The sequence below is a fragment of the Herpailurus yagouaroundi genome, unplaced genomic scaffold (assembly GCF_014898765.1).
Source record: "Herpailurus yagouaroundi ecotype Mexico unplaced genomic scaffold, PumYag 139, whole genome shotgun sequence".
NCBI classification, from domain to species: Eukaryota; Metazoa; Chordata; class Mammalia; order Carnivora; family Felidae; genus Herpailurus; species Herpailurus yagouaroundi.
The window spans coordinates 13,965,403-13,992,103 of NW_024412394.1; the positions used below are offsets into that span (position 1 = coordinate 13,965,403).

The following is a 26,701-nucleotide window of genomic DNA, read 5'->3' on the forward strand; positions in this document are numbered from 1 at the left end:
TTCTTTCCGAATCTATGTATCCAATTTCGTAGCATATTGTTATCTAGCAGAGTCAGGGCTATCAGTGGAGTGGCAAATTATAAATATATCAGAGACATAAACTACAGGGTGAAAATCCACTAGGCCACTAGTTTATTTGAATCATTTGCTTGAGGTCACCTAGTTAAGAAGAAGTCATGGATGGGGACACCTGTGTGGCTCAGTTGGTTAAGTGTCCAACTCTGGTTTTCAGCTCAGGTCATGATCTCACAGGTTCATGGGTTCAAGCTCTGCCCCCAGTGTAGAGCTTGCTTGAGATTCTCTCTCTCTCATTCTCTCTCTGCCCCTTCCCTGCTCATGCTGTAAATAAATAAATAAACTTAACAACAACAACAAAAGAAGTGGTCATGGATGAGTAGTGGTGATACAACACTTGCATAAAAATTATTTCTCTTACGGTAAGGTCTTTATGATTTTTAGACTTGAAATTATCTTTTACACACTGTTCATCTGCTCTCTACAGAAGACACTATAGTCCAACTAAGGAAAAAATGTTGATGTGCTCCATGCTAAATAGAACAAACAAGAAGAGAAGATTCCACTTGATGACTCTCAAATTGTCATTTTAGAGAAACATATCAATCTCAGTCCCCCTGGGCGAGATCTTACAGTACATCCAGAACCAAATTTTAAACTGGATAAACACTTGGGAACCCAATGTTAAGGAGCAAGATTGTATTCTTCCTTCCATAGATGACTTTTTTTTCTTTCCCAAATTAGTCATGATTTCTCCTTCCTTTAAGCCATACTTTTGAATATGCCTTAGTCATTGCCATGCTAAATAAAAGTGAGAGGCGGTGACAACATGGCAGGAAATGACTCCTTATTAACATTCTTTTCTGATGTTCTTTCATAAAATGCTTTTTCTTTTTTTTTTTTTTTTTCCTACTCTGTCTCAATTCTGGTCTGAGTGGTCTGTTTATCAGTGTTTCTTCCCTTGGGTCAAATTATGAGTTTTGGCAGTTGTTTGTAGATGTAGTCACTAACTTGTTTTAGTGTATTAATATCAAGCAAAATGATTTCTTCCCTTAAGGTTTTATCTTCTGCATTGTTAATAACACTAATCAATTGCCTGTCCTTGCCTTTCTACCTTACCATTTAGTTCAAAACATATCTAGCACGCATTGGTACTTATTTTCAACAAACAAACACAAAAATAATAGAGTAACTGCTCTTTATGTTAATCAAAATTTTTGAATGGTTTTTCGATTAGGTTAACTAATAACTCTACTTTCAGTTATTCTCATAACGTAACTATTTTCAGTTAAAGAAAATAATATCTTCCATCTTTTTATTCGGCATTAAGATGTTTTTCTGAATTATTTGAACATTGCTTTGTCCCTAGCACAGGACTTGTTCCATTACTTGGCACAGTGCTTAATAAATGTTTGGGGGATGGATTAGTGAAGGAATGATATGGCTTTTTCGTTATGCTCTGTTCCTTTCCTGTTTCCTAGCTAATTGCCCATATTTCTAGTTGCTGAAAAATTTCTTCCAATCAATAATTATTCTCTACCATTGTCAACCTTTAGTTGGGGCTCTGATTACTAAAAGTAGCTGGGTGCTCTAAGTATTTTGATATAACTCATAAAGAAAAACTATTGGAATATTTGGGAAGAGATTGATGACCCCTAGAGGCATTTTGTGTACAGCTCTAAAATAAGTTTCAATATTCCTTCTTCTACCTGGATGACCAACGTGGCTTTTTGAGGGTCTGGTGGTGGTGAATTTTTTTTCTTTTTTTTTTTTTTAAACAAATTGGTGTTTGTCAACCGTTGATTTTGCTAGATTACGGCTTTTTTTAAGAGTGTCTTCGGTTTGGCATACATCACGGTATACAAGCTGTGATAATGAGGACAAAGAAGGCTTACAACCATTTTCAACACACATTACACACTGTTTTTGGTTGAAAATTTCCCCTTTTCTACTTTATAAAGTTCTCAAGAAATAACCTTTCTCAAGTGTTTCATTCACAACCCAAATTTCCCATTTATACTAAAATATCATTGCATTTTTCAAAAGGATGACAAACAAAATAACCCATTCATCTAGGCCATTTTGGTAATGTTTTTCCTTCATATTTCACTCTTTTTGGTCTTTTTCAACTTGGTTTCCATTTATTTCCTTTGACTTCTCTGAGTTTCTACTAAAACCAAAGGGCAAAATCAACTCTGTATTGTTTTAACTACAACCCAGACTCTGAATGCAGTTACCATGTAGATGAGTCATTTTTGTTTAAGTATTCTACTCTTCTGTGAGGACATAAATCCCTTAATTATCTAGATAGTAATATTATTTAGCAAATAAGAACTGGTTTGTATACAGACCTATCAATACTGCTTCTTTTATTCTCTAATAAGATAGTTTCCAAAGTTTGCTCCATGGAACACAAGTTTTTTTTGTTTTTTTTTTTTAATTTTTTTTTCAACGTTTTTTATTTATTTTTGGGACAGAGAGAGACAGAGCATGAACAGGGGAGGGGCAGAGAGAGAGGGAGACACAGAATTGGAAACAGGCTCCAGGCTCTGAGCCATCCGCCCAGAGCCTGACGCGGGGCTCGAACTCACGGACCGCGAGATCGTGACCTGGCTGAAGTCGGACGCTTAACCGACTGCGCCACTCAGGCGCCCCGGAACACAAGTTTTTAAGGTGCTCCATGAACATAGGGCCCCATAGCCAAATATATTTGGGAAATGTAATCTTCTGTCTACCCTACTGGGAAATTCATTGCAACATCTAGGGTAATTTGAAAGGTAGGCTTCATTTGGCAGAATTGAAGCCATTTGTACTTCAAGAAGCTCCCTTTGGAGAGACAGGAATAAAAAGATCTCCTAATAGTCTGGACTTTGTACTTAGTATTTTACCTCAGAGTTAATATTTACCGCCATCATTCTGTTTTACTTGATATTTGTGATAGTCCCACATGCAGAGGAAGATCAATATTTTGTGGGACCTGAAGTGTGTACAATTTTGGAGTCTCTTTGTAAGAAAAGGAATACAACATTATCTTACTTTCATGAACTTTATATAAACCGATGATGATATGAACACACTGCTGGAGACTGTTCCAGGGCCTTGGAAAGACTCACTCAAGCAAAGGGCCCTGAAATTTAAGCTTCATTAGTTAGGTGCTAAATCCGCATCATCCCACATGAAAAACAATATTATAAAATAGAATTTATATGCTTTATAATAAAATTTATTATATTATACTTTATAATATTGTTTTAGCCTCACTCCTTCTAGTCATTCTGCCCACCTGACACATACCTTACATTCTCAGCGTTGACAGATTTGAGAAATAAAAATATGAAATGCCCAGTGATATTTAAATTTCAGGTAAATAATAAACTTTTTAGCATATCTCAAATGTTGCATGGGACATACTTATGCTAAAAAGAAGTGTTCATTGTTTACCTGAGATTCCAACGTAATGGATATCCTATATTTTACCTGGCAACCTATGCCTTTCAGTCAAAACATTCCCATCAGAAGTTTTCCGAAAATGATACAGCCTTTCATACTCTATGACTTGGTTCAACGTCTCTTAAAGTTTCTTCACGACAAGGCCCTCACGGGGGACCTGTTACAAATATAGACGCCTAAGCCTAACCCCTAGTGCGTTCAACCAGCTTTCCAGGTAAGTGTTATCAATAGGCAAATTTGGCAAACACGGCCCTAATTCGGGCGGTTTTGTTTCCTCAGTCTGGAATGTTTTTGCACGCTCTAATCATCCCAATTCTCAGGCCTAGAGATAAGGCACTGCCCCTCATCATCACCCCCTTCCCTGGGCAGACTTCACCCAGCTACTCTCAAACGCCTACTGCTGTTTACAGACTTCTACTGTAGCAATTTTCCAAGTGAAACTGTGGTTTCATATGCCAGTAGCATCAGCATCACCTGGGAACTTAAACATAAACGTTGAGGCCTCATTCCAGACCCACTGAATCAGCAGCTCTGGAGGTGGGGCCCAGCAATCGGTGTTCTAACATGCCTTCCACGTGATTCTGATGTACCCTTCAGTCTGAGAATAATTACTCTATGTTAACGCCCTTCACTTTTGTTGTAGTTAAACGTAGCTGTCTTGCCTCTCGTTGGATTGTCTAAATTCCTTGACGGGTAATAGCTGATTGGATTTTTCTTTGTATTCGTTCTCAGTGCCTGGCACATGGAGAGTATTTAAAATTTGTGTTAAATGAAAGATTTGATGAGTAAATGAGTCCATAGGTAATTATGGTTTGTTGTTGTTTGTTTTTCAGTAAGCTGTCTAGTAAAAGCCATAACCCACAGTGTACATCATAAAGCTGGGTGGATGGTAAAGCTTTTCTGGGATCCTATTGTGTGGCATGGGGGCTCCAAGGCCCAACTGTTCTTACATTTTCTCAAGCTACCATTTGGTCCTTGGTCCTTTAGGCATTTCAGTTCTATAAACTGTGGAAGAATACAAAGAGTTCAGATGAATTACCATCTCAGGTCATTTTATAGACACATGCTAATGTTAATAAGCATGTATCTATAAATGCAAAACGTTTGATGGGACAATTATTCCATGGAAAAAGTACTGAGTTAGAGACAGGCCAGCTACGAGATTATGCAAGTGCTGTGTATGAGGATATGCTGTGAAAATTATATTTTACATACATATCCAGCATTAACCAATGCTGATGGTTAAAAATGACAACATCTGTCTCTATGATGAGGTATATATATGTGCCTATACAAAACTATCTGAGCAGATGACTGAAGACCAACTTTCTAATTATGGGAGGAACAGTGATCATGTTTCTATGCATAGGTCACCTGAAATGTTAAATTCCCTGAAATATAAACAAATTTCAAGAACTGTTTGCTAATTAAATTGATGTTTTCATCTGTAGATTAATCTAAATATTGTTGTGAGTTCCTTAGGTAGGATGCATACATGTAGATAAATGTCGTATACTTGAATATCCAGCAATCTAACATAGAGAAAAGCACAAAAGATCAGGGGTACCTGTTCATTTTGCTAAAATTTTCTGTTTCTTCCTCTTTGACACATCTTTCATTATGTCAGTAACGTGAACCAATTAAATCCATTTTTTTCCCCAGGCCAAAAACGTGGAAAACCAAATCAACCATTCCGTCAAGAGTGATTTCCTGACATTCGGTGGTAACAACAGCTAATTTTGCATATAAGAACCACACAACATGATTATTAAAATATGAATTAGAATATTAGAGTGAATAGATCATGCAAAGAACGAGTGACTGGTTACTGTGATACCCTATCAAACCCACTAACATGTTCAATTATAGGGTAACATATGCTGGTGTTTTGACAACTCAAAAGTTCCTGGGTGTCCAGGCTACCTTATGGATGCCGGTTCCACAGAATTAGTTGCATTCATTTCTTCCTTTCTTATCTTCATGTCATTATTTCATGTCATTATTACCTTTTTCCTTGGGGACTATATCATCCTCCCAACACTTTCTTTGGCCCAAGTTTCTCATCTCCAATCTATCTTATGGTTGTATCATTGTAGACTAATGTTTCTAAATCCTGACTCTAATAATAATTTTAAAAAGCCATTCAAAAGTCCATCATATCAAATATGAATTGTCCAGTATGACATTCACGGTCCCTATGCCAAACTTCTGCTTGTACAAATTAAAATCCCCTACGGGAAACATACACTTAAGCTAAATTGAGTTCATTGATTCAGGAACACAGTCTGTGCTTCTGTTGCTTAATTTCTTTGCTTAGGCTGTGCACACTACCTGGGATGCTCAGGCCAAAAATTTAACCTCACCTGACGTGCTGTCTTATATAGAATGAACGTCTTCCAGGTTTGGCTTTACTAGAGGTAAACTCTCTACCCTCTAGATACTCTTCGTGGGATTCTTTACAAGTTCTTGCTCGTATTTTAGTTATGGATGCCATAGATACCTCTGTCTTGACTTTTATATCCTCACTCAATGTAAGGGCTCTATCAGCACTTGTTGGATTAAATTTGTGGACTTGGTGGTCTAAGCCACTGCCTATCACATTTAGCTGTACGCTGAAATCAATGGGGGGAATGTACAAAAATACTGAGACCTGAGTCCCACTGGTAGAGACACTGATTTAATTTCTCTGGGCTTTGAAATAAAGAAAAAAATATCTCTAGGTCACTCTGATACACAGAAAATTTGAGGACCAATGGCTCTGCTGATCCTAGGAATACCCAAAATGTTTTTAGGAGTGTGCACGTTGGCCACAGTCTCCTATGGCTACTTGGTTGGTAAATTTATGTCCCTATCAACTCTGTGAAAAGTTGAAACCTTCAGTCAGCTCCAAAATGTGGCTTCCCCAGACCAAGTCCAATCTTATCTTTAACTCTAAGCCACATTATTGGGAAATGCTTACTTAAGGTTTAAAGGTTGGGGTGCCTGGGTGGCTCAGTCGGTTAAGCATCTGACTCTTGGGTTTGCTCAGGTGGTGACCTCACGGTTTTGTGAGTTTGAGCCCTGCATTAGGTTCTGGGCTGGCAGTGTGGAGCCTGTTTGGGATTCTCTCCCTCTCTCTCTCTCTCTCTGCCCCTCCTCCACTCACACTGCCTCTGCCTCCTCAAAATAAATAAATTAATTAAAAAAAATAAAAGTTAAAATATATCCGTCCAAACTTCCTTCTAATCCCACTTGCTAGTTTTTTGGGAGCACCAATCATTATTGTAATTAAGACACTAATTATAAAAAAAGGAAAAGGCTAGTATATAAATTGAATAGTTTTAAACTATGTGCACATATTACACTTTACTGTGATCTCTGAAGTAGAAGTGAATCTTAAGCATATGATTTAAAAATAGTTTTAAGCATGTTAACCAACGCATGGTCTTAAATTTTGTATTTAGAAAGGGGTGTGGGGGGGGGGGGAGAGAAAAATCTTCTATGCAGCTGTTCTTATCACATATAATTTGTATTTGTATGACTCTGTACAGGCACTTTTTTATGCCTGATTTAGGATGAAAAGATGATATATTGTACCATGGGGACATAGTGCTTGTTTATAATGTTTTCTTTCGTAAAATAATCTATAAAGCAGGGGCAACAATACCTACCCTACTGGGCAGATATTTGAATTGTAACTAAAACTAATAATTTTGACAGAGATGGTTAGTTTCAGTGTATTAGTTGGAGTTGTTTTTTCTGGAAGGTTTGGATTCTAACTGGTCCATGTCAGCCCTTTACTCTTGCACAGTGAAGGACACTGGGTGTTTCTGAGGTGACCAGGTGGCCACAGGTATCTATGACAGAATATGGATGGTGTTCCACTGTCAAGAGAATCAAACTCATGCCCTAAACTGGCTCTTGCAAATACTATAAGCAATAAAGATTAGAAATTTGCATGTTGATGCTGAATTTTTGGACCCTTGACTTAAATAGGAAAAACACAGAAAAGGGGACTGTGGTGTTTACACTGTATCAACCTTTCACTGCATTCAAACCCGAGAATATATCTCAGGACAAGCTGTCTCTTCATGACCCCAAGTCCAAATGCAATTCTGGTGATCCTTACTTTCTAATATCCAACTGTGACCACTCTCCTCTGGGTTGCAATGCATCTGTGGTACTCTTCACAACTTTGCTTTGCAGTCTGTGTGTCCTTTTGTGTATTCCGTATTCTTCCAGATTGTCTTTATCTACTAGAATCTTATCCAAGCATCAATGTGGATATTGCATAATGGCTTCCGTGAACTTCCCAGGCAGAAGTTTCCTTAACAGATTATATGTGCCTTAAAGGCAGGGGTATGGATATTGGCATTTTTCCCTGAGCCTAGCACAGACACCGATATAGGGGCTCCTAAGTATGTGCCAAATAAATGCATATAATCTCAAGCAACCTAAGAGTGCTCCAGAAACCTACCCACAGTAAGGCTTGCTCCTAAAATACAACTGAATTTCTGGTTCTATTTCTTCAGGGCCTAATAGCCAATAAACTCTTGGAGATTTAGATTTGTCAACATTTGTTTTGACCTCTTTCAATGTGTTTATTATTAAAAAGAAAAAAACAAAATAGGGGAGCCTGGGTGGCTCAGTTGGTTAAGTGGTCGACTTCAGCTCAGGTCATGATCTCGTGGTCCAACAGTTTGAGCCCCGCATGGGGCTCTGTGCTGACAGCTCAGAGCCTGGAGCCTGCTTCAGATTCTGTGTCTCCCTCTCTTTTTGCCCCTCCCCACTCATGCTCTGTCTCTCTGTCTCTCTCAAAAAAATAAATATTAAGAAAAGAAATACATTAAAAAAACACAAAATAACTAAACTAACAAAAACCAAATAAAACCAGAAACGTTTAGTTCAGTGTTTATTTTCTTCTTCAAGTTTTTCATTTTTTTCTTTTTCTTACTGATCTCTTTTTTTTAAAAGCATCCCTGTCCTTTGGTATTTTTTTTTTCCACGTCAAATCACATTGCCTTTTATTTCCCTGTCAAGATGTGTATTGTGCCAGGTTCTAGCATCCCAAGTTATTGGCAAGGACAGTTAGCTTCATCATAGCTGAATTTTATTCTTCATATGGGGCCTTCTTCCTGTGTAATAACTGGTTTTAAAAAATAATCCCAGAAAATAAAATAAAACAAAACAACCACCAAAACAGCCAAATATAGGTCTCACTGATTGAGATTGTTGAAAAACTCACAGGCATGGGTCACAGGCAAAGTCAGAGGCAGAAAGATTCCTTAATTTATTTCATTAAATAGGTACTTGCGAGTGTCTAAGTGGTAGCACCTTAGCTTGGCATTATTAAAAGCAAGTAAGGAGTTTCAGCTTGCTGCCCATATTGAAAACAATGAATAATACTTTTCCAAGACTTCCATGCTTGTAAATATGTTCACCTGTCCAAGTGAATCTTGCTAAATTTTCTTATTTCACCCCTTCCTAGCCATGCTCATTCTTACCTAAAGGAAAACTATGCTTTAGTCACTCTAAAAAGTTATTTTAAAATGAGAAAGACTGAACATATTAAACAAAGGAATGAAACAAAATAAATTAATTAAAATTTAAATTTAGACAGGAAAATGGCTATGGAGTTAACTCAAACATTTCCATTCAAAATTCTGGGCACTCTTGTTTGAAAAAAATTTAAAAACTATATATAATAAAATGTTATCAGACAGAATTCTTTATTTAGTCATGCAAATAATGTCAATAATGAGCTGGCTCTGAAATGACAGGTTTCTAACGTGGATTGTGGATTATGAAATTGTTTCAGTATAATTTTGGCATCAGGTGCACTTAAATCCTGTGAATGTTGGTTATCTTATGTATTCCTTGTAATTACACCACATTATTTATCAGAACACAGAGTGAACTCGGGTATTCAAAGATTTAACATTCTGGGTTTCGATGACTTAGAAGTGGTGCTGACAGCTCATGAATAATTTTGCTCAGACTTGGAATTGTATCACGTCCATAGACGATAAAGGATGTGCTTTTTGAGTGAGCCTGCGTACTGCACGAGAGCCACCAGTCTATTTATTATCGTCTTCACCTCTTTAGCTCTCACGTGATGAGAAAATTGTTGCTCCAAGCACCTTTGCAATTTACGTTCTTATAGTAATACAATGTAATGGTAAAAATTTTTAGGCAGGATTTTTTGAGCTGATTATAAAATGCGTTAGACATGAAGTTAATATCATGGAGGTCATAAATGGCCATCTAAATATTTTAGTAACACATTAGTAATTTACATGTTGTAGATATTTGTGAATTCAAAGATTAAAAGAAGTCTCAGAAATGCCAGGATATTTTGCCTTTGCTTCAGAATGCCCTATCTTAACCATGTAAATATAACTAATATATATTATCATGGTATTTTTTGAATGAATTTATTCATCAATTTTTAAAGGATAAAATTTATAAGTTTTGGAACTTGTGATTCTATAATGGACTAAAGAAGTATACATTGTTATGTTACATTGTGATGACATGAGATATTAGGATTAAGAAGTTGAATTGTAGTCTAGAAGAATCTTTCTTTAAAGGATAGGAAGCCCAAAGATCCCAGTGACATTAGATGAAGAAGTCTTCTAGTATGATATTCTGTAAGGCATTTAATATTAATAGGAAACTACAGTGAATCTATCAATATCCTAGTTTGCAGCATTTGGAATTGCAATCTAGAAAGAATTTAGCAAAGTCAACTGACCCTAGGAACTAAAGGGTAGCCACCAAATATCACCTATCATTGTTTTCATATGCTAACTGTTCCTTATTATAACTAATGGATATGGATTTTGGTTGTTGTTAAAAAATAAAAGGTCAGCATAGCCAGAAATACTGTAAATAATTTTGCTTAGTGGCATTACAGTAAATATAACTGAGATGACATTTTTTTTTACAAACAGCTAAGACTTTATTGTTATTTTTCTTGAGGTTTTTACTTTTAGGCTTTAGATCATAGATTTTTTTTTTAGATCATAGATTTCTTAAATAACATAATGGTGAGAAATTAACTAAAATTATTATATCTCTATGTATCCAAAGTATGAAAATAATAATGAAATTAACAAGGAACTATCAGCAACATAACTTCCCTGATTATGTTATGAGATTAATTACTAATTAAGTATGTTTACATGTGTAAATCTATGGAAAATAATTTATTTCTCTATTTTTATTATATTAGGAAAAACCTAGTTTATCATTTTTTTTTGCTTATAGAGCATAGAGACAAATTTTGATAATGGACCAAATTCAGGTAATTTGGAAATTTCTGAAGGACTCTTATAAGAACATTTGCTTGTTAGTAAGATCTGATATGGGTGGGCACTCTGACAGTTTCCTCCTTTGAAGATATTTTGGGATGAAAATATAACTTCAGCAAATTTTTTTTTGATATTGACATTTTTGTTCAAAATTCTTTTTCAAGTGTTCCTTAATAAGTAGCTTTAGTTTTATAGTGCAAGGTACAGAATCACAGAGCAGAGAGTTTAAATGGTGTAATAGTGTATTTGCACTATTTTATGAGTGATAAAATGAGGCTGTTTTCATGAATGAGATGTGCTAAGAAACTATATGACATAGAACATTAAAAAAAGAATGTTCTTATAGGGAAAGACATCTGAAAACGGTGGTTTGCTATGAGGTTGGTACTGATAAGACACTGGGTCTCATAATACCATACATTTTATCATTCTTCTTTGTTAGAGAAATTAGCATTCTGTTTATCCAGGAGAGCACCTTGGCTTTTGGTTTAGGGTAGCAAAGGAAATAAAATGCTCAACTTCTACTTTCATTTCTGCAACTTGTCTATGCATGGGTGAAGATCTTTTCCTCCTAGTAGTTTTCTTCTCACTGATTGTAATGTTTCCCAAGGTGACCTATGTTTCAGAATCCTAATTTAGTCAAAAATGATAGTGATCATATCCAGTGGAAAAGAAAACCTAAGTAAAATGCCAAATACTAGTAACTTTGTGTCTTTCTATTTGCTTAGGGTAAATGAGCAAACAAACAGATTGAATTTTCCCTCCATTGATAGCAAGTGCACTTGAATTTTTACTGAGTTACTCACAGATTATTTGATTGTGCACCTCCCTAGGTAGACCACTGCCTCAAAGCCAATGTCAAGGTATTCTCTTTCTGAACCGAGTTTCATGTTCGGAGATGTCTGTAGAGAGATAACCAAACAACAGCTCTGAGAGATTTCACATTAGTGAACATCATGTTAACTGGAATGCAAAGGAGGACTGCCCAGGGGGTACTCCCTTTACATCTAGATCATCTAGACTTAGAAAGTGAGGGAGATGAGATAATATTGCTTTGTGGCTTTAATGTATTGCCATTTAATCAAAGGTTGCAAGCCATTTCATCTTTAAATACCCTTATGAGGTAGCTTGGAGAGATCTCTGCCCTTTTCAAGCTGTGATAGATTTCCTGTTTAAGAGCAAGAAAGTCGATTGCTGAAAAATACGTCTAATTAACGTGAAAGTCTAATAAAGTTGTTGATTAAAGTCTGCTAAAACTTTGGGATATTTGCATTGGTGAGTTTAAGGTCTAATTTATCAGTACCTAGCACTTTTATGTTTGAGAAGAAAAGATGCCAGAATTTCTTGATTCTCCCTCAAAATAGATGCTGCACATTACACCAGGGTATGGGGGAATATAAGAGTTTGGCCTTTTTCTAGCTCTCTCACTGTGGCTACCAAATAATCAGTAAATCCACTAACTAGAATGATGGAAGATCAGTTTCCAGGTGGATACTGTATTGGCCATCTTACATTAGATGACTTCAATGCTCCCCACAACATAGTGTAGACTGCCTCTGCCCAAATCCAAGTTAATCCAAGTTAATAAATCTACACAAGACTGGAAAACAGCACACTTGCCATAAACCCCACTTGTCTTTTATCCATGGCAGTCTCTCCTAATTCCTCCTAGAGTTCTGATTTCTTCACTGTTTTGACAGAGCCCTGTGGATAATGTGGTTGCTCTAATAATTATGGAAATGGAAAGGAGACCACACCGTTCCTCTATCTGGCCATACCATTAGCCACGTGGGAATCCAGAAGCCAGTTACAAATAACTTCCAAAACCCCCTGTTCAGATAAGTATAAACATGGGACGTGGAGTAGGAATCGCACACAACCAGTAGATATTCTCACTCCTCTGTTTCTAAAGTTTCCTTCCGATTTTTAAGACTTCATAATTAGCATGACCTGTGAACACTTTCTTAAAACTTCAAGGGGGGAAAAATAGTAGTGACTTTCTGTAATTTATAACAGTGCAAAATTAGCAATGGTTTTGTAATAAATACTTTATATTAAAAAATATCTACCTTATAGAGGTTCTCAGTTTAAGATATAAGTCCATTTAATTTTGATGGCATCTGTAGAGGTGCGGAAGAGATATTATTATCTACAGACCAGTCATCCATACCATTCTAGTTATGTGATTTTTTACCATATATATATTTCTCTCTGAATAACTTTCCATTTTATAAGAAAAGCAAGTGACTTCTCTATCAGTAACAGAGAGGACCTCATTAAGTACAGAGGAAACGTTAAAAAATTATTTGTTATGCCTCAAAGATGGACAAAATCAAGGAATGCCAACAGCCATCTCTAAGAATGAATAATGTTTGCCTGGGGGTTTACTTGAAGTTTCTTTTCAAGGAGGCTCCCTAGTACCCCACTCTTCACCCACAAAACTATCTATGGCTCTGGTTCATGCATGGAAATTCAGAAGCAATTTCCTTGCAAAGATCAGGTTATGAATTTGACAAATAAGAAGACAATCTTCAAGTGAAATATATTGGCATATGACCAATTTTGCTAGCAGTTAAGAGTCTGTAGTTTTGAGGAATGATGCAATTCTCTGTGCATTATCCTAAACTCTAATATATGTGGAATTTCCCCCACCTCTTCTGTCACACCTACTTACCAACATCTTGATTTCTGAGCATGTGGGCTCATTTCCCAACATTCCTTCACACTTATTTCAAATGTTGCCTGAGCCAACTGCAGAAAACATTAAGCACAGAACACCACCTCTTTCCTTTCTAACTAAAACATCATGGTGGGGCAAACCTTGGCCATTTAGTTTACAATTCAAAACAATTTGCCGCAGTTAAGCCTACATATAGTTCCTCCCATGCTGGACCTGATGCAAAGAATCTTTGTTGTTGTCATTATGATTTTGCTGCTTTCATTTGACTAAATATATTTGCAGTCATGATCTTGAAGACAAATCATTAAAAAAAAAATCTAGCTCATTTCCCCTGTACAATGTATTGGCAGATCATGGCTTAAAAGGGTTGGTATAAATGCCTGCACCACAGTGATGATGCTGAGTTTTATTTTAGATTCAAGATGGGAAGATTCCAAGGGCATACAAATTCAGCTATAGATAGGTTTTGAGTCAATGTCATAAAATTTGTCACAAAATTGTTTTGTAACACAGAAGGAGCAAGACATATTTTTTGTTTCTTTGTTTTGTTTTTAAAGGGAATAAAAGTGCTTCTAAATTACTTTGAAAAAAAAATGACAGTTTTCAGGCTCACATTTGAAAAGATTATCAATACCTTTGCAAACACCAACAGAACAGAGAGATCTCTCTAAAAAGAGGTTGAGCCAATCATTGAGTTCTCCAATTCACAGGAGACAGATCTAAATTTCAGTTGCAAGGTATTGTACTCTCTAGTTCACCGTGAGATCAGCAAACTTAAGAAATTAAACTTGGAATAATTACTGACTAACACAGAATCTGCTATGTTGTTTACCTGGAAGCCAGATTTAGCCTCTAGGATTTTTCAGAGGACATTCTAGAAGAGGTTGCTGCTATCAACACCCAGGGAAGGCAATTTTTAAATTGTCCCCCTTGGGATGAAACTTTCTGTGGACTTTAGGCCGTTGGGACCAAAACCTACAAGGCATTTATGAATAGCTGATATGAGAATTTTAATAAAAGTTGCAATAACCATGAAAATAGTGTTTGTAAAAATCTATGTACTATTAGTAACAATGCATGCATAGTGCCAAGCATTCATAACTATTTGGTTATAAAAATATGTGACTGTAATTATGGTATTTACAGTCAACTTATAAAAATACATGTAATTCTGATGGCAATAGTTAATCCCTAGCTCTAACCACAAGCCTAGAAGGATTGGAAGATTATTATGGGAAAGTGCATGGGTAATTACAAAATGGACAAAGCTCTCACCCTCTCGAATTCAACATTCAAGAATGGTTATTATAGCTTCGTAGGAGCTTCATTTGTCATAATTCTTCTAAACTCACAAGGTAAAACCCAAATTCTCTGGAAATAAATAGGAATCAAATGGGAAAGAAACATTCACATGATACAACCATAGGGAAGAATAATTCTTTCATGGAATATTCATGCACACCTGTCAGAGAGGTTCCCGATCCCTGGAAGAATTCATGGGGTGACATTTAAGCACACCTTTCATTTAAAATATTATGCATGGTCTAGGTTAACCAAATCTCTTTCTGCAATTTAGGTGAGTACCTCTTTGGAGCTTATTAACCATCATGGGGAATGGAGTTCTTACAGGACTTTCTGATTCAAATTTATAATCTGTTGGAAGAAAATAAATCCACATTGCAGTTTAAATTCAGAAAAGGTGTGTTCTTTCCTTCTTTCTTTTCTTTCTTTCTTTCTTTCTTTCTTTCTTTCTACAAACTTTAAAATCTCTTGTTTTAAGAGAAAACCACATTTCAGCAAAGTACAATATTCTACATATATGACATATTTCCCATGGGTTCTTTTCTTCCAGGGCTGATCAGTCATCTTTTAGCAGTAGATGGGTTCCTAATTTGAACGCCATGAGTATTTCACAAATGGACAAAAACAGTGGGAGTAAACTAGAAAAACTTGAGAGTTAGACATAAGCTATTGAAAAAGGCAGAGGTTGGGCATTACCTACAAATCATGATCTCATATGTTAGGATGTATCTTGGCATTGAGTAATCGGAATATTTGAAAATATCTGTTGCACAGTGAGGTTGGGAGGTCAGATGATGCTCAGTTAGATTCTTTATGGGCTTAAATTACTTCCTAGGACTGAGCTAGGGAATTTTGGATGGTATATTAACTCTTCCAGAACAAGAAATTCCATTTCAGTAAATTATTGCTACAGTTCATTAATGAATACTATGGTATCCTGGAAAAGATAACGACCCTTCCAAAATCCAACCCCTCTTGTCAGTTGAGCAATGAGGAATTCACATTTATTTTACTCACTGTGATCCTTGAAGACATAACCTAAAAAAGAACTGTTTTCCTCCATCCACATAGAGACTATCTAGACTATCTAGACCATCCACATAGAGACTATCCAGGACTGGAATTGTCCTGGTGGTTTGGCAATAGATGCCAAACTGTCCTCACATGCATTTGGCAACTGGCATGCTTCTTTCGGTCTTTAGAAATCAGACTGCCAATCTTCTTCATATATGGAATATGGAATTGTCTAAGGTAATCAAGAAAAAAAAATGACCCAAATAGGCAAGCTTTTTAAAAATTGGTAAATGAACGGAGAATGGTACACCTTGGGCAAACAATGGAGTAATAGTTAATGGGATGTCTCCATTGATTATTTCCCATCTTTTGAAAGGGATGTAAAACAAATATTCACAAAGGGTGAGTAAACTATGGCAGAAGAATCTCCCTCCTTTCCCTCAAAGCCTAACTCTTCAGAGACTTCTACTTCAGATATGAGATCATGGTCTGCAGGTCTACTAGTATCAAATACCAGTTCATCCCAGCAGAGCTGTTCAGGAGGCAAAAGGCTAGGGTTATCTGTGACATGAATTTCACAAAGAATAGGAGAACAATAGCTGTGTATGTTTATGTCAATTACTTTGCATACTTGATCTACTGCTATTGTGCCCACATGAACACAAGTGAGAAGACACGAATCATTTCTAATAGAAAGAAACTCAGTAACCTCAAGGTAGGACAAAACAAACTTCACGTAATAAAATAAAATTTCGTTAAATGGTTTTCATTTTAGAGACAGTTCTTCATTCCTTTAATATCCTGGTAAACTCCTTATCTGGAAAAGTATACTTGTTTTATTGTTTTGTTACTTCATTAATCTATCAACTTCATTTCCAGACTGCAACCAGAATGGAATGGTTTGTATCTCTTTTCTGAACTTAACTGAGTCCAAGAGGTTTTTTTTTCTCTTTTCTTTTTTTTTTCCTTTTTGTTTCCAGATTTTAATATTTGAAATTCAATTAAAATATACAACTGAAGTTGGTGGGAAACAGTAGCTCTCTTCCAGGTAAAAGAGCTTACTAAATGTTTTTATCATCACTGGACATTTTGTTCAGTCCTACCTGAAAATTAATTTATTTTACTGGTTGGCATGGGAAAAGGCATTTTCTAGGAATTTTCTGTGACAGGAAGCACAGCATTAATCCAAGTAAGCACCCAACAGACTAAGTGTATCTGCTGGGGAGCAGTTTTAAACGTTAACTCAATGAAAACATTTACCTCGGTACTTGTTCTGAGAGAGAATTCAGCAGCAGTTACAGTTAACATGACCCGTGGAGAGCTACGAACACCCCAGGGGGTGGGCCAGCTGAGGAGCACTTTCCAGGGAATAAGAACAATGATATCGCAAGAAGCTACAAAACGATATTACGGTAGTTATAGTGACCACTACTATAGTGATCGTGGCCTGGGTCAATGTTCCAAATATTAATGCAAGGAGCACACTAGACTTTATAGGATTAGAATATTTTCCTTACACTAAGAACCAGTTGATGGCGCATGATGAGTGGTGATGATCGATTTACTCTGTTTCGTTCTACGACGTTTCTTAGTTAGATCTCCTTTTTCCTATGTTAATTATCTATATTCCATGGCAGTATATATTCGTCATCTAAAATGAGAACACTGTACCTATGGTATACCTCAACAGTCTCACACACACGCACACAGACACGCACACACACGTGTACCCTATACATACATGTATGGACAGTATGTGTAAAATGTTCATTTGCAGTGGGTAAGCTCTCTGAAAGCAGCCAAACCAGCCTTCCCGAGTATAGCGAACCATTAGACCTCAATGAAAAGCCTTATCAACTATTTAGCTCCAACATGAAATTTTAACCCTTGTCCATGTGGTAACTGGTTTAAATGCCTTTTGTGTGTGTATGTTTTTTTTTTAATTTTTGATTTTGTTTTTTTCTGAAGTCATCCAAAGCAAGAATCTCCAAGATTGACATGATATGTAGAATCTAATGGACTCACGTCTCTGTTTATTTCGCTTATCACACAGTTGTGTAATACTCTTTCTGTTGAAACACTTGAGTTGTTTTGAGTTGCCATCAATGCATCTATATTTGGCTAAGGCAGGTTTGACTTTCTAGAGTAAGTCCAGCCCATCTGCAAATGGACAGCTTCTTTTACACAAACATCAATGTTCACTAAAGACAAATCTAAGTATATGTATATATGGTATATATACATATATATGTACACGTAAAATGGATTGGGAAGTCCTTTGGTTTAGACGGGATTAAATATGTACTTCCCAAGTGCATAGGTTTCCTTTGACCAACCTGTTCAAAACACAAATAAGAAAAACGCCATGGCAATTTTGACATTTACTGTCTTTTCCCCTATTTAGAGGCCCCCTTTCTACTCCTCTCCATCTTTCTTAAGCATTTTATTTTTAAAAGCAGTGAGATCTTTTGGCCTTCCAACGCTTCATTCATTCGTCCATTCCTTGGAAGAGCTCTAAGATCACATCCCCAAACTTATCTTTAGTGGAGAACAAGGTTGTAAAGAACATTTCCCTCTTCTTTGATTCTCTCTTCCCCCCAGGAAGTGGACACCTTGATGTGTCATGAACAATTCACTCTTGATCTGACTTTCCTTGTTACCCCTGGCCAGCCCAAGCAGCTGAGGAGTGAGCTTTACTCTCCCTGCATCATTGTGCAATACTGGAAAAGAAAAATAATCCATTTGTCTACACCCTTCAGACTGTAGTGACATGATCAGGGTTCTCTTGAATCTCTATGCATTCAATTTCCTCTCTCTCCTTCCGTTTGGCGCGTTTCTTTTTCTTGTGGTGCTTTTTGGAAGGGGGGAAAAAGGTTAGGAACACGGGTAAGATAACAAAACAGTGCAGAAGTGTGCAACCCCCAGTGAGCAGCAAGCATTTGAACAGTGTGAAGGTCAGGTTTGAAGGCACAAATAGGAGGGGGACCAACCCAATAAGAAAAGAAGTAACATTTTGCAAAATGGCTGTCCCATGCTCTTGTAGGGAGCTTTTTATACATTGTGTTCGGGTGTGCTCAGTTGCTAGTACAAATGTGTAAAGCAGTGGTGCACAGTGGTCAATGGCAAAATTTAAAGTGTAGATAAGGCACAAGATAGAAATGCAATCCATGTCGACGTTCCACAGTGTCATTAAGCCCAGAACACCCAGCTCAATTGAGGTGACACTAAGAATTAGCCAGAAGTTTCCCAGAGGGTGGATCACTAGGAAAAAAGTCAGGATTAACACCAGGAGGACACCAAAGCCTGCAATCAGAACAGGCACCGTGACAGACAAGCCATAATGATCCGTGAACACAAAGGAGGGGTTGAACACGATGAATCGGATGCTCTTTGACAGGGACAGGGGCCTCAATTTTTCCAACACTTCTATGACTTCCTTCTGCTTGTCTCTGCTAGTCCTGGCCACCAGATACAAGCGAGAAGCGATAATATTGTTTTCATCCCCTGCTTTGGAGAAGATGATATCGTTTCGAAAATGCTGGAATTCTGGCTTTTTTAAAAATGAACTTTGTAGGACACTGATAAAGTCACTCTTGTTACTGGCACTGATGTTGCTAACTTTCAGGAACTGGTAATACTGCTCCACCCAGGACACTGCAGTGAACCCACTACAGAGCCTCCTCAGATCCTCCTGGACGCTGCTGTTCCAGTACTCCAGCGGCTCGTAGATGTAGAATCCTATCACCGGGCTGTAGTTGCTGAAATATTTCTGCTGAACCATGGCGTAGGAAACACTCGGAGAATCACTGGCTAGTAGATTGATGATGTTGGCCCTGTCGCTGATCTGCAAGCACCCCATGAAGGAGAAGGAGGCGTAAATGAGATAGAGGATGACGACAAACGGCTTCACGTAGATATTGGTAATCCATTCATTGTAGTGTTCGCGTAGGAAGTGCTGAATAAAATGGTGCTGGTAGGGGTTCGTCTCATGATGGGATGTCTGTTGATGCCCGTCACTCATCACCGTCTGGAACCACACAGGTTTGCGGTCCAGGTACTCCGCGGAGGGGATCTTACAGCAAAAGATGCTGTGGTAGCGGTTTTGCTCCAGTTGGCCCGCGAAGACCAGACAGGAGCCAAAGAATGAGAAAATGTAGAAGTAGTTCAACAGAATGGAGACACACATGTTCTGACAGAAGACCTTCACAGCCTCTATGTTTGTGAATGGGCTGGCACCCATGCCAAAGGTAATGAAGTACAAGGAGCTGGTCATGGTATAGGTGACCATCACATCAGAATAGGCATCTGCAACCCTGTCTTTGAAGGGTAAATTCTCTCTTGTTCTGCGCCATCCGGACAGAAGCTCAAACACTCCTTTAGTTCCATGACCTAGTTTTTTTTAGAAAAGAGAAAGAATCATTGTTTTTATTTCCTCCTATGGCTCAAGTGAGCTCTTTATAGACTATCTATGCTAAGCAGCACTTTATACTCTAATCTTCAAAATGCTATGATCCTCGTATCAGGGTCTCAAAATCTGAGTTACGCAACAGGATATAGTTAGTCTGGGTGTCTATTTTAGCGAAGTCCAAGTGAATCGGTGTTCTGGATAAAATTAAACATGTACTGTCTGTCTTATTAATTTTACAAGTCGTAAGTATAATTGACATTATTATGTGATTCCCACCCCCACGCCCCCGCCCCAGACACATGCTGTCTCTCTAAGTGGATCGTAAGTTGTAAATGGCAGGGACTGTTATTCATACATCTTCAAATGCCCCACTTCAACTGACTGCTCGATCAATTGATGTATTGACTGACAGTCCCTAACTTCCATTTCAAGCTGACTTATGGGCTGATTTAGGAAATTATAAGATGATTTGAAACACTTAAAAATCACTTAAAATTGATTTTGCAATGTTTAATAATCTGCTTGGTGGCCAAATGGCTTAGAAACCAATTCTTATAGATTTGATTAATTAACATTGGGTGTGAATTGAAAAAATCCGCCAGGTCACATAAAAGACAGGGGAAGACCTTCAGAGAAGAGATCATAGCAAGTATTTCCTTTGGGTTCCTCACAGAGCTTTTATTCACACAGTATGAACGCTAACATTTACTTCCTTAAAGTGGATGTGGAATGCTTCTTTTTAATCAGCTTCTGTGCATTCTTTAATAGGAGTAAATAAGCAAAAGCTTTATTCCACAAATATTACTTGAGCACCTGCTATGTACCAGATACTGTTAGATATTGAACTGCCACCACCCTCTCCGCTCCCCACCTTGCCTGCTTCTTCACCCACCCCACGCATTTAAGAGATCTGAAGATACCACCACTTGCTTCCTTACCAGCCAAAGCAGAAAACAGCTGGGAAAGCAAAGGGACTATGCTATACCTTCAATTTCCCTCTTTTTCACTTCCCTGAATTAGCTCTGTCAATTACCATCCACAATGTATCAATTGGTAACTTTCTGACTGAGAGAAAATCTTCATGCATCACTCTTGCCCTTGTAGGCAAAGCAATACTACACACAAACCTTTTCTATGAATGGATACAAGCTGTGCTTGGGCTCTTCTCCAAGAAATCCATTAGAGGAGGATGTAGCTTAAAGGCACAAAATGACCTAGTTCAAGAAAACTTGGAAAATGGACTTTGTGGGACACCTAGATATTGGAGCAATTCACCTAGCAATGCTTTAACAAACATAATGGCTGAGGTCTTACTATAATCACTGATCTTGTGTTGTTGATAGAGTTGCTAATTGGCGTACATAATTTTCCCCTTTGTTACTTTTATTTGGGACTACAATGGGCACAATTAAAAACCATTTCTCAGCCTACCTTTCAACTCGAGGTGGTTCATATGATGTATTTCTGGGTAATATAACTGATAGTCACCTAAGGATGCTTATTAGAAAACCAGAGGCTTTGCGGTAAATGGTATCATGGAGCCACCAATAAGAGCCATGGCCTACCATCCTTTCTAATTATTTTTATTTTTTATTTTTTTACATTTACTTATTTTTGAGAGAGCACTAGTGGGGGAGGGGCAGAGAGAGAGAGAGAGAGAGAGAGAGAGAGAGAGAGAGAGAGAGAATCCAAAGCAGGCTCCAGGCTCTGAGCCATCAGCACAGAGCCCGACGTGGGGCTCGAACACAAAAACTGTGAGATCATGACCTGAGCTGAAGTCAGATGCTCAACCGACTGAGCCACCCAGGCGCCCCTCTAATTATCTTTAAAGAGAACCCAATCTCTGCTTATCTAAGCCACTGTAAGTAAGGTTATCATATACAGTTGAACTTTTTCCTGACCAACAAAGCTTTGTAGGTGAGTTAACATTTACTTAAACCTCTTTTATGAGGAGCTAAGAATTCTTGCTTTATAGTTAATTTGACTCTAGTATTTACAGGTTTAAATATATATAATGCTAATATTTGATTAAAAAAACATTGGTTCATCTCTTTTGGGAGTTTTTAAAATTAATTATTAATTGTTACTGCATTGGGGTTGTTCTTATCCTAAATATAAATCTATTGATTCTCCAAAGTTCTCTCTTCTGGGTCTCCAGTCAGAAAAGATAAATTTATCCGAGCAAATAGAAAAGATTAGGCAAATTGCATTTATGTATAAGGTAAGTATTTTGTTGTTGTTGTTTTTTTGGAGGCAGTGATCTATTACTTATTACATTTAATTACTAGCTCAACATGTATGTGCATTGCCTTAGGTCTAATAATCTTTAATTTTTAAAAAATGTTTATTTTTGAGAGAGAGTGAGAGAGACAGACAGACCGAGTGTGAGTAGGGGAGGGGCAGAGAGAGAGGGAGACACAGAATCTGAAGCAGGCTCCAGGCTCTGGGCTCTAGGCTCTGAGCTGTCAGCACAGAGCCTGGCGTGGGGCTCGAACTCATGAACCATAAGATCACGACCTGAGCTGAAGTCGGATGCTTAACTGACTGAGCCACCCAGGAGTCCCAAGTCTAATACTTCTTAACATCATTAATTCTTCATTTCTATCTTCTGCAAGACTCCTTGACAAAACAGAATACTGGCTCTTTCATTCCCTTGACAAAAACATAATATTAGAATATTAGCTGAAGTAATTAAAAGAATTCTTTTAATTAGAGCACTTATCTTCTGAAATGAGGACTCTTGCTATCTTTGTAGTTATAAGGGGGAGAAGGCTACATGGGGCTACAGCTAAATTTGGCTTTCCTTTACTAATGGTCACTTTTGTGAATATTAGGTACACTATGTAGGCCAGATTGTTGCTTTATATAGTACAAAGGTCTGTACGCGTGGGAAGATGATGCTAAACTATATTAGGTTAACTAACCACTTTAAGTGTGATAAAGTGAAAACTGAAAACATAATTTCCAAACTTTGTTTGGAGAGGACATTTTATCCCATTCATAGGTTTGGATATTTTACAGACTATTCCTATGGATAGGAGTCATTTGATTCTCACCATAATCTGGCCATTTCCTTGCTGGTCTAATCTATGACCTGCTTCAGCTAGGGTAGTCTTTCTTCTCACCATGAACCTGCCCATGATCGGTCTTAAGTTCTTAGTTTTATTCATGCTTTTTTCTCTGTCTTGCAATACCTTCTCCTTATCGCTGGTCATATGGACGTTTTGTCCATCAATCTGTTAAGTGTCAGCTCAGTTCTCTTTGCCAGGAATTCATCTCCGACAATTCCAGACATATTGATTTTTTTTCTGTTCCTTAAAGTCTTACTGCACTAATTAGTTACTCATTTTGGCACAAAACCATGTGCTGTTCTGCTCTGGAACAAAATGGTTTTCCTAGGATATGTTCTATTTCTTTGGTTAGACTGCAAATTCTTCAAGGTCAGGGAATACATTTTATGCTTCGCAGAACAATCTGGCAGAGTTATAGATGCCCAGAAGATGCCCACTAATCTCTTATTGAATTAAATCAATTCTTGATTCTAGATGGGTCATAAAAATGTATCTTTTTATTACTTATTCTAAGATTTATTATGCATCTTTATATCTACATTGTGTCCAGAAGTATACATTTTTCATTCAACCCAATATGTATTTATTTTGACTTGTTACACATGAGTACCTAAACTAGTCAATATATAAAACATAAAGGTAAACAAGAAACACGCTATTTTCCAATATCTGTCAGACCAGAAGGTCATTTTCACTTGGGTAATTCTGAGACAGAGATTATAGATATGAATTTTATAAGCTGTCCTGTAGGATGTTCAGAAGAATTTCCTGACCTCTACTAACTAGATGTCAGTAGCACACTCCACAATTGTGAGAACCAAATATGTCTCCAGACATTGCCAAATGCTGACTGGGGGACAAAATTGCACCCAACTGAGAATTACTGGTGTAGTTAAAAAAAAAAAAAAGTACACACACACACACACACACACACACACATACATGTATTTTAATCACCTTTTCCTGATTGTAAAAACAGGACATACTTCCATCAAAAAAAATCGGGAAAGATGGAAAAAATAATGGTTCAAAGTTATTTTATATTCCTGCAACACAGATAATTGCTGTTAACAATTTCGCATATTTCTGCCAGTTTTGTATGTATACAAGTATGTATTAAACTTATCTATCCATCCATCCATCCAGATTGGTAACTACTTAATTATCTAACAGAACAGGGCTCCTGTAAAGAGAAATTAGAATTTGGGATTACTCTTGTTGCTATCCAAGTGTTCTGTCAACTGTGGGAAGCCTGTTTCCAAACCTCTGCAGTGTTTTCTCTCTTGGTTTCTTACTTTTGACTTTGGGTTCCATTCTGAGGCTAAAACCATTTTTTGAACATCTACTCACTTGAAAGAAGCCCAGCTATTTCCCATAGCTTTTTAAAAGTGTGTATTCACTAGTTTTCCACACTTGCCAAGGGTCCTATTGCAATTTAGACAAGATACCTGAAATTAAAGAAAGTGACCTACCATCACAGATGATGATGATAGTGTGGCTTGCCCCACTGGACCACGACCTGAACTAATTCTATCGTATTTCCTTTTGGTGCCTTAGTCCTGACAGTTTGTTGTTTCTCTCCCATTCCTGCACAAATCCTTAATCTCCACCTAAGGCCTCTGCTTTATGAACCACTCCATTCGAGTTGCTGACTGGTGAGAGACATAGACGTGAGCCGTTAACTGGATTGTAAAGAATAACCGGAATTCTTTCTAAGTGTAGATGAATGCTATGGACTGTGAAAACACACCTGGTTCTTTCTGAGGGATCAGGGAAAGCTCCAAAAGTTTCTGACACATAGAGGATGATGCAGTCTAGACTGATGGAATAACATGAATTCAGGCACAAATGCCTGTAAATCAAGAGGAGGTGGTTGTGGTTTGAATATTAGCTTGTTGGTATAGCCGGTTATGCCATTGCTGGAACAATGCATTTACTATTTCAGGAGATGACTGCCAAACTTTGATCATGATTTCCTTCAATTATTAGCATATATTTGGAAACTATATTACAATACCATAATAAGCGGCTCGACGGGGATAACTAAGCTTTCTCTTGGCAAAGTTTCATGAAAAAACAGAGAACTCTTAAAAATGCTTTGGATAGAGTTGGAACCGGGAGGACAATTCAAGGAGGGCAATGAAATAAAAGATTTGGGTGTATGTGTGTATATTGAACACTCCAAAAGTCTTCAGCAATGTTGTTGGAGACCTCTTTCCAAATGAAAGCAAAGGGAAGCCTTGTGCAATAACAAGTGAAACTTACATGACACCTGGCTAAAACAAAATCTGGATATTGAACCAGCGTTTGGTTAGTATTAAGAATATTACTCTATGTGACAATAATTTAACAATTTCTCCTATTTGCAATGGATAAATATGACCAAAAAATGAAGATTATGTAGATTCTTCTTTTGGTCATGGTATTGTAGGTCAGCCAGAGAGAAAATTTTGAATGGTTAAATTTAAGAACATACACTTTTGTTACCAAGCAAAACTGATTTCAGTCATAAATGAGCTGAACAATATTCAGAATGGGTTGTAATTCCCTTGAGCCCGAAGTAATCACTTTACAGACAACTAAACAGGACTTCTAAAGTAAGACAGATGTTCTCTGAGAACAGATTCCTTCCCACATTTAACAACATTTCTCTAAACTCTTGTATTCCAGTGTAAATTTCCATACTGTGATTGTACCTACAGTGACTTAGGAAAACTCTGGTGACAGGGCTAGGCCTAAAATGACTTCCTTCAAAGGAAGTATTGTTCATCAGTAAATGCAATACAAATTTGACAGTTTCCATGTCAATCCCAAACCCAATCTCTCCCCAAACCAGAATTCCAAAGAAAATACTTTTAACAAGGATCAAATCTAATCAGAACTAATTGTAACTGATTCAATTAGTACTCCCTACTGGGCTTTTCTTGATATATTACTTTAATAAGCACCATCTGTGGGCTTCTAATTCTTTCTAATCAGCTGAATTAGAATTCTCTTCATTTGCCTCGAGGAGATGTACTAGTGGGCCTCCCTTTATACTTGAATATGTCAAGCCTTCTGCAGGTCATGAGAGCTTGATATCTCTGGTTTCAGCAACATAAGAAATAAGGCAAAAATAATATTCCTTCTTATGATCTGCTCCAGAGAAATCTTTTTATTTCTTTAATCTCATTTATTTATTTCTTTAATCTCATTTATTTCTGCTTTGGTTGGCTATGCTTTCAGTAACTGTATTTGTGGAAATCACCCTTAAGCTCAGGTGGAAAAGCATATTTTGATTTTCTACTGGGCTCTCAGGCTAGGTGACTTCCCAATACTAATCAAATGAATAAATAATGAATGAAAAAAATAAAATCCAGCCAACTGAGCCAGTAAAGCAGCTAACAGCAGCAACAACAACAACAGCAACAACAATAACAACAACTCCACCCCCCCCACCACAAAATCTGGATATCGAATCAGCATTTTT

The 26,701-nt window shown here is 37.3% G+C and overlaps 1 protein-coding gene across 3 annotated transcripts in view; it reads right to left on the reverse strand.

Moving 5' to 3' along the window:
- Window positions 1-17,362: 17,362 nt before the first annotated feature.
- Window positions 17,363-26,701, reverse strand: part of PTCHD4 (patched domain containing 4) — a 185,730-nt gene continuing 176,391 nt past the window's right edge. For all 3 annotated transcript variants that reach the window (XM_040473725.1, XM_040473726.1, XM_040473723.1), the window contains one exon: window positions 17,363-20,142. In XM_040473725.1, the coding sequence (XP_040329659.1) occupies window positions 18,509-20,142 (1,634 nt within the window). In that variant the 3' untranslated portion in view covers window positions 17,363-18,508. The remainder of the gene's footprint in view (window positions 20,143-26,701) is intronic.